The following is a 9,741-nucleotide window of genomic DNA, read 5'->3' as shown; positions in this document are numbered from 1 at the left end:
TTAACCAAAATTGGAGCAATTTAACTTTTGACCCCTGTATAAACTGAAACTGACCTTTGTCACCATTCTTGCTGTTTTTATCCAATAACGCCATAGAATTCAGTCATAGATTGTCCAAACTATACCTTTTTGGAATATTTATGATCAGGCAAATAATGTGATATAGTTTTCAATATGATTGGAGCATCTTTAAATTTTGACCCCTGTATAATTCTTCAACTGACCCCTGACTACCGATTGAGAATTCAAGTGGGCAATTGTTTGTTTTTTTTTGTTGTTGTTGTTGTTTCAAAAGAGGAATGTCTAAGGAGTATTTGTGCCAAATTTGATGCTTGCATCACCTTTTACAAGATTCCTCTTTAAATATTATCTTATCTGCTGCACTATTTATCCCTCGTGATCATTTTTGCAGTATAAAAGTCTCTATGTTGCACATCCCAATCTGATGGATTCCTGCAACAATCCACTGCTCATTTCTGCATCTGTGTCCATTTGATGTTTTTCATTTCTCAAATTGCATCAAATATCATCCAGTATGTTGTCTCTCCCATTTATTTGTCCATTTTGATTATTTTTGGAATTTATAAGTTGCCCTCAGGGAAACACTGTGTTAAAAAAGTGTGTTCCACATGCAGAAAAAAGTGTCTCACACTCCAGAGCAACAGGTATTTTTTTTCCTTCCACAAGACACATTTTTGACAGATGTGACTCATCCCTTACCAAAAAATAGTACTGATAAGTATATAAAAAGTAAACTAGAAGTATACTTGAAACATACTTGCATATACTACTTTTTGGTAAGGGATACTCCGAAAAATACAGTATTTTCTTTTGCTTGACAAAGCCCACTGCCACACTGTGATTTGTAGACTCAGGACTTGAAGGAAAATTTGTGGAGCTTTACGAGCAGAGACACACAGGACTGTTGTAAATTCCCTGGTCCCGCCCCGGAGGTACAATGAGGATTAAAAAAAACCACAACAACCTGAAGGTTTAATGTGAAGCTGTATATGAAAAGAGCAGAAATCCTACACTAATTAAGAGTATTGTTTAGACTCAAAACACTTTGCCCTTGTGTGTCTTTGTCCAGCTCCGGCTTCGCCGGCTGCAGCGGCTCAGGGGATGGGCGCTGAGTGCTAACACATATATACCTTCCGTCGCTCTGATTTAAACTAACACGCCTGCCTAAAGGAGCCAGCAAACGCATTGTGCAATTCCCAAGAAAGCCACCCACACGTAGACGTTTACAGCAAGAGCGGCGACCAGCAGCTCAACCGCGTTTCTGAACTCGCTCGAAAGGCGGACAGTTTGTGCTGCTACGCCAAGGACAGGAAGTGCTTGCAGAGGGACAGGAAGTGCTCACCGCTGCAGTAGCCGAAGCTGGAACTGAGATAATGCCATTGTGTAAGCAAGCCAAGTGACCTCTCCCTCAGCGCTGAGTCCTGAGGCTGGCGTCGGGAGCCCTGGCCCCCACCCAATGCCAGACTCCCCAGGCACGGGGTGGGAGGACTTGGCGCAGAGATGGAAGTGGGGAGGAGGTGCGTGAGGTGTGTCACCTCCACGTACTCCCTGTCCCCTCCTGTAGATCGACTCTGAACCTCACCTTGTCAAGGAAATGTGACTACGACTCCAGACTTTATGACTTCTTCCATCAAATGCTACTTTTCACTCCCACACAATGTGAGGGAGAGGAGCCGCACACATACCCACACCCATCTCTCTGTGGAGGGAAAACACTATCAGGTCATCAGTGGTAAAATAGACGATGACAGTATTATGGTCCAGATCCTGTCCTAGCGCTCGCTTGTACCAGAGCTCCCATCCAAAAACCTCCCACCAACCCCAAGAGGGTCAAGCAATGTACTCTGGAGTCCCCGCTCGTGTCTGCACGGGGCATCAAAAGGTTGCATAGGCATATCACATATTTCTGTCATCTCCTTTTGACGTGTCAGAGGAAAGGCTCCAGTCGGACACGCACTGAGATGGGAATGATCCGCGGACAACCGGAGAAAAGAGGGAGCTGACAGGTTAAGGTCTGCTGGCTCTGATAAGAACCCCCCCGCAGCCTGCGGGTGATGTTTGGATTTCGAACCACAAACAGGGGCTTCATTCTCTGCTACATAAACACAACGGGTTTGAATCTTTGGGAAGCCATAGGTGGCCTAACCTTTGACCTCATCGTGGTGCTTGAGGACAGTGGCTACAAAACCAACAAAATGCATTCTTAGTTATTTCTAAAAAATAATAATAATAATCGTAAACACATGCCACACATGTATTTAATTGCTGGATGTCATGTGAGAGCAGGCATTGGAATACATAGAATAGCGTTACCTAATCATGATACCCAAAACACATACCTCTATTGGACAGCGCAGTCTCGTTTGAGGGACGGCGCTAAAGGATTAAAATATGATGCAATAATCCTACATCTGGGGACAGCCCTCTCGGAGTTCTTGGGAAAATTACATGCAAAACAAAGTGAAAATGCAAAGAAAAGTGACAATGCAGTGTAAAGTGGACATGTGTTACGGTTTGTTTATGACCCAGAGCTCAAACTTGTCGAGGCGATTGTGCAGGCGAGAGAACACAGTTACCCTGGTTAGCTGTGTAAGCTAACACTTACCGACACGACCTCTCCCATTTGCCTTGTCTTCCCTTCTCCAATGGGAAATGAAAAAAACTGCATTTTGCGACTGCTTCTGTAATCGCAGTCGAAAACAAAACAGTGCATCATTTTCCCGTGTGAAGTTATGCTGTGCATATATTGCGCAATGGGAGCGGTTGTCCCCATAAGTGGTCAAATCCCGCAATATCACGCAGGGTTCAAATGAGACTGCACTGCATTGCTATGCTGCAGTTGTCTCCTTTGGAGCACTGCAAGTGTCTGGTACGGAGGAATGCGACACACACCACATCGGAAGTAACATCCACCACGCTGAACTTTTGCTGTGTTCCATTTGTAGTTAGAGGACATAATCTCCCAGTTATGCTGCGTTTACACATAACGACGGCAAGTCACAAGTGACACGAAGTATGCATTCAATCAACACGCTCAGTTGTGACCTCCATGACATGAGGCGAAATGAGGATGGTGCATGACATTTGTGGAAGATTTTTTTGACAGCCAAATACATACTCCACGAAAATCACGAATATCACGCACCAACACGCATTATTAAGAAACCTATTCAGATGTGTTGTCATGTTAGGAATGTGCCAAGAATGACGCAAATATGACATTCGTAATGCGTCCTGCCTATGTGTAAATACAGTATTAAACCCCCAGGAATTACCCATGAAGTTGGAATTCCAACTCATCAACTCGTTCAAACCCCAGATACGCTGAGTTCACAATCCAAGATGGCTGCTCCTAGCAACAACAGCAGTGAAACCTGTTGCTTCTACTGCTTTTTATCACTTGTGTCTTTTTTTGTGTGCAGTTTAATAAATCATACACACAGTGCTGTTTTACTGCTGTCTGTTTACATGTTGATGTGGCATTTTTATTGTAAAATACAGTATACTGTGTTATCATGCTGCTAATATTGGCTAACGCAATACATGTTGCTAACAACAGTGACTGTCTACTGTGCTCCAAACCGAGCGGTAAATTAAAAGATTGTTGAACGTATACACCATCTTTTCTCTTCACTTAGGGCTCTTTATTGGACTTAATATTTTTGTAGCACTCTGTACTCCAAAATGTTGGAGGCATCCAGCTTATTTTCTGACTTGAGGTGTTGTGAGGAAAATGGAATGCATTTACCTTGAGCATCACTGACAGTTACAAGTTACACCTTCTAAGCTAAATGAAACACAGCATTTGTCTGCACAGGCTGGGTGTAAAGAAAGTGTAAACTGTGTTCATAATATGGTGAGGCTAATGCAAATAACAGCTGTGTCAGGATTTGTAGAATTGTGCATTAATAAAGTATCTTCAAGTAGAGACCAAAGTATTAAAATGTATTTCCATGAAGAAATGTTCATTTCAAATGCAATTATCAGGTTTGCTATAAAAAAAAAAGAATAGTTTGAAGTCTGAAATGAGTGCAGCTAATGTAGCTTAGCTAATGACATGGCTAATGTTAGCAATGGAAGCAGAGCAGGAGAAATGCTGTTTTGCACCACCAACAACTTTGGGATGGTAAAGAAAAGCATGGACAAATGTACAAATCAGATTATTTTTTTTTCCTCTGTCAGATCTTTGTGATGTCATAAGGGGAGAAAGTTAATTTAAGGAAAACCCATCTCACATAATTTTGAAGCATTTCCCAACACAAGTGTAATTTCACAATTTTTAATCATAATCCACTCATCACTTTTTAAAATATCCTGCCTTCAGGACAAACAAGGACAGTCACGAAAACTCCACCCTCTACTGTCAACTGGCAGATGTAATAAATCCGGCTGTTTTTCTTATCTTGTGTATGTGCAGCTTGTGACAGCACAAAAATAGTTCAAATGACCTGTTTAGAGACAACAGAAAAAAGCACCAAACCATAGACTGCATCTTATAAAAGTGAATTTGAACTTCAATGGAGAATTTTCAAGATGAGCTGCCATCTTGAAACCGAGACTTCCGGTTAGTGAGCCTCTCGCTCGCGTGTTTGGTGGCATTAGAATCATCTGCTCAGCTGTCAGCTTTCCAGGGAGTGAAATGGCCACTGGAGTCGAATTCCACGTCAAATCGGAAAGTAATTGTTGTTGTCGTTGTTGTTAACCCACAATGAATGAGAAAGAGTGCTGCAGTGGTGTGAATATTGATCTAAAGCCCGGTCACATGGCACTAACAAAGAATACTGAAGCTAAAACATAACAAAAATTTGGACTTAGGTTGACTTTCAGAGATATATTTAACCGTTGTCCAGTTTCGTTCCTGTACGAATCCCAACGACAACTTCAAGTCATCCGTATTCTGTTTTGCTTTCTACCTTGAAGGTTCCTCATTGTTTGCGTAATTCCTGTGCCATCGGCGTTCCATTTGACTGTCATCCAACTCCGTCCAACCTCCAAAGTCCAATGTCTTGCACAAATATTGTACACACACACACAGACGGCTATGTGCACAGCCGTCTGTGGTGCACAGCCTCTACAACCAAAGGCGTTATGCGACCTGGCACACAGCCATTTGTGTGTGCGCACAGCCTCTACAGCTAAAGATGGCACGCAAACATGTGCACAGCCATCTGTGGAGCACAGCCATCTGTGGCGCACAGCCTTCTGTGGCGCACAGTCGTCTGTGGTGCACAGCCTCTCCAGCCAAAGACAGCATGCGAAAAGCCATTTGTGTATGTGTACAATGTTCGTGCAAGACGTCGGACTTGGAAGATTGGACGAAGTTGGACGACAGTCAAATGGAACGCTGACAGTACGGGAATTATGCAAATGATGAGGAACCGTCAAGACCAAGGTTGGGTCGGATTACTTTGAAATGTAATCCAAAAGTTTTCAGATTACAAATAATCCAAATGTATGTACATACATACATGTAATCCACATGTATTCCTTCAAAGTAATCCTACCCAACCTTGGTCAAGATAGAAAGCAAAATGGAATACGGATGACTTGAAGATGTCATCAGGATTCGTACAGGAGCGAAGCTGGACGACAGTTAAATGATGTCTGAAAGTCAACATAAGTCCAGATTTATTGTTTTGTTTTGGCTTCAGTGTCCTTCGGTAGTGCCGTGTGATCGGGGCTTCGTTGCTAGGAAAGTTCAATGACCAAAATACCAACATTCTGGGTGCAATAAACATCTTTTCCCTATTATTTGATTTCTTTGTGCGACTGACATCGTTATTCAAGCATTGACAAGGCTATTCCTACCGCCACACAACTCCAACCATACACAAGAAAGTTTCGTGACAGTTCTTAACGAAACCGCGTCTCCCTAACCGGATAGAGTTGTGACATCATCACGCATGCGAGTAGGCATCGGTCTATCGGGATCTTGAAAATTCCCCATTGGAATTCACTGCACTGAGACACTAATTAAATATTTTATTAATGCCAGGTCATTTGAATAAATAAAGAAAATTGTTGGTTAATAACAGCACATGTAGCGTTGAATCGACAACACAGACGTGAAAATTATAATTCAAAGAGAAAGTTAAAATATGCAGAACATCCATTTATTTAAGGTTCAAAAAGACAATGCAACACACACACACACACACACACACACACACACACACACACACACACACACACACACACACACGAAAACAAATGTAAACTTCTTTTACAACAAGATACTTTCAACTATGTTTTGCATTTAATGCAAAAAAGTGTGACACTATAATATTGCATTGTAAAAACAACAACTCTTAATTATCTTTTCTATCTAAAAGTCATCTTTTGATTATTTTGTTTCTTGTCTTGCTGTGTATGTGGCGTTGAGATAATCCAAAACTATCTGAAATCAATCAAATGCATCCTTTTAACACTGCTATGTTGGATTAGATTAAATATTCTAATTAATGGCATATAGTGGATTAAATTACAACGTAGCCTGCCAATCCTGTTTGACGGTGCTTTGCTTTATGAAGGAGTGAATTAGCAGCGAGCAGCAATGCAAAAAATTCTGTTCTTTGTATAGTGAATGAGATAAAGTTGAAATTTAAACAGAAAAAGAGGTAAAAGAGGAACACAGTGAACTGAATTGAACTGTATTCATAGAGGGAAATGGTTTATGTGAAATAAACCATAAAATATCCTGGGAAACAAATCTGAACACAAAAGTATTTTATTATTTTTATTTTATTTTTAGGTTGTCATGCGCATGTTCGACGTTTTTTATCCAGAAAGGGCAAGAAAAAGAATTTGTGCGCACTTTTTATTCTGTGCACAAAAGCCTCGTTAAGGGCACTTTTACTTTTGCGCACACTCTTTAAGTGCAAAACTGTTGTGCCAGAGTCTGTCAGAGGGCGCAGAACGGGCGTTGATTCAATTCTAATGAATTGTTTTCACTTTTGGACGTTTCTGTTCATGATCTCAAACGACACGACACGTGCGTAAAGTTGCGCCTGGAGCCATTAACCCCGCGCGTAAACCTGATTTTAAAGGATTGTGCCTCTTCTAACCGCCGAATGCGCGCACTGATCGTCACGTGTTGATTTTGAGCATCTCTGGCCGTTTAATAGAAAGGTGATATTGAAAAGGAGGCCGGTTATACTCCAAAGCGTTGCACATGCGTAAAAACGTCTTGCATTATATTTAAACTTTTGATTTGTGGATTAATTATCGATTTAATTAAACGTCCTCAGAAGATCGCACTCCAAACCAGAAGGCGGGGGGTGCTGAACTTTTTTACACCTTGTAGCCGGTGGGCACTCCCACCAAATGGTGATTGGTTGCCTGCGCGCTTATAGCGCACCAACCTTCAGTCTCAGCGCTGAGGAGTCGATACTGTTCCGCCAAAACCTGATGGATGTGACTAAATACTTTCCATTACGCGCTCCAAACCTCTAACATTTGCCTTGATAACTCCACCTGTTATCGGTTCGAGCTGCTTTGCGAGCCGCCTGGTGGCTCTCCAAACCCCACAGTCGGACAGAGATGAGCAGTCCCGATGCGGGTTACGCCAGCGACGATCAGACCCAGGCAAGGTGTACGATGTCAGTCATGATGCCTGGAATGGGACACTGCCAGTGGGCCGACCCTCTCAGTCCTCTCGGGGACACTAAAGTGAAAAACGAGCCGTGCGCGTCCGGCTCCGGCAACCAGAACCGCAGCAAGAGCGAACCGCGGATCCGACGTCCCATGAACGCGTTTATGGTTTGGGCAAAGGATGAGCGCAAAAGACTGGCGCAGCAAAACCCGGATTTGCACAACGCGGAGCTGAGCAAAATGTTGGGTAAGAAATTTCAAACTGTTCTATTCATCCTAAAAAGCGCACAGGTGGTCACCAAAATGTGTTACAACTTACCTTTTACTGTTTGTTTCATTTTATTCTTATTTTAATTTCAGATTCTCACAGGAACCTTTCTATTAAATATTAATGTCCACGTTGTATTGTGCAATTATCCATAAAAGAATTATGAGATTATTATGTCAGAGTTCAGATGTAACCTCGAAATCCGTCCCCTGCCCCCTAAAATGGCCACAAGCTATTTTTGAGTGCCTCACCGGGCGGCGTAAAGTGTCTGCTGACATATCGCTGATGTGCACTCTCCTCTTGACCTACAGGGAAATCATGGAAAGCCCTTCCTGTCACCGAAAAGCAGCCCTTTGTGGAGGAGGCTGAGCGGCTGCGGGTTCAGCACATGCAGGATCACCCCAACTACAAGTATCGACCTAGGCGGCGGAAGCAGGTGAAGAGGATTAAGAGGCTGGACTCTGGATTTCTGGTCCACGGCGTGTCCGATCACCAGGCCGCGTCGATGCCTATAGACGGTCTGGGGCTTGGTTACCATGAGCATGGTTTCCAGCTGCCCCCTCAACCTCTCAGCCACTACCGTGACACCCAGGTGCTCGGCGGCACCTCGTATGAAACCTACAGCCTGCCCACGCCTGACACCTCTCCGCTGGACGCCGTTGAATCAGAATCCATGTTTTTCCCTGCTCATTCGCAGGAGGAGTGTCAGATGATGCCTGCGTACTCCTACCACTCCCAGGTCCCAGAGTACCCGACCCACGATCCCCACTCCAACCATGTTGCCAACCCCATCCTGCACCGGCACCCCACCTCAGCTCCGGAGCAGCCTCAGTCTGCCCCGCTCCCTCCTTCCTACATGGGATGCACCAACTCTCTGGCCATGTACTACACCCAGCACTGCACTCCCACTCACACCAAACGGCATGCCGGCCACGGGGCAGGACAGCTCTCCCCTCCGCCTGACGCTCACCCCCACCCGGCGGAGAGCGTGGAGCAGATGCACCATTCCGAGTTGCTGAGCGAGGTGGACCGCAGTGAGTTTGAGCAGTATTTGAGTTCCTCGTCTGGGCGTGTGGATGCCACAGGCTTACCATACGGGCAGCATGAGTCCGGCATGCAGGGACCCGACAGCCTGATCTCATCGGTGCTGTCAGACGCCAGCACAGCTGTGTATTACTGCAGCTATAACAACTCCTAACCTGCTGCCCGCCTGTGCCGGCACGCGCACTCTGACCTCAAATCTTTGTGTAAATTTCAATTTAAACTCTACAACTACTGACACACAAAGCCTATGAGGTTTGAAAAAGCAGCTTTGGAGATAATGACTGTATCACACACTCAAAACTGATTAAAAAAAAGCCATAAAATGAACACTAACGTTCTCTTTTTGCAGGCACATTAACTCATTTTGTGATAATAAATACTGTACAGACACTATTTTAAGGTTTATGTGTATATACTGTAGGTGTTTTTATACTTTTGCACTTTTTGAGAAATAAATTTCTGAAATTGATTCAGTTTCTCTTGTAATTATTGTTTATTTGTTCACTGTAAATTAAAAATTGAGAAATTTCCCTTCTTTTGTCGGAGGATGTATTATGTGTCTCTGCTTGTTCCACGTGGAGTGGATTGTGATGTCTTGCGACCCAGTTTCCTGGCCCAGGTGGACCTGAGGTAATCACAGTGGCTGCGTTACACACCGCGCCTTGTTTTTGCACTCCGGACATCCTCTTTTGTAAATGATTTTGTCTCTTACAATTAAAATGCCATTTAAAAAAGTTGAATCTCCAGATTTATACGGCAGCACTTAAAATTTAACACAAAGTGTCAGTTTATGAATTAAAATGTCTTCCCGAGCCAAA

General features: G+C 43.6%; 1 protein-coding gene across 1 annotated transcript; it reads left to right on the top strand.

The window, feature by feature from the left end:
• The first annotated feature begins 7,560 nt into the window (after nucleotides 1-7,560).
• sox17 (SRY-box transcription factor 17) lies at nucleotides 7,561-9,392 on the top strand. Its single transcript, XM_034167440.1, has 2 exons — nucleotides 7,561-7,858; nucleotides 8,191-9,392. Exons 1-2 carry the CDS (start codon nucleotides 7,561-7,563, stop codon nucleotides 9,075-9,077), a joined length of 1,185 nt encoding a protein of 394 aa, XP_034023331.1. The 3' UTR covers nucleotides 9,078-9,392.
• Nucleotides 9,393-9,741: the final 349 nt, after the last annotated feature.

The sequence above is a fragment of the Thalassophryne amazonica genome, chromosome 1 (assembly GCF_902500255.1).
Source record: "Thalassophryne amazonica chromosome 1, fThaAma1.1, whole genome shotgun sequence".
Classification (NCBI taxonomy): domain Eukaryota; kingdom Metazoa; phylum Chordata; class Actinopteri; order Batrachoidiformes; family Batrachoididae; genus Thalassophryne; species Thalassophryne amazonica.
Note: the sequence above shows the minus strand (reverse complement) of the source record. Positions and strands in the feature narration are given on the sequence as shown.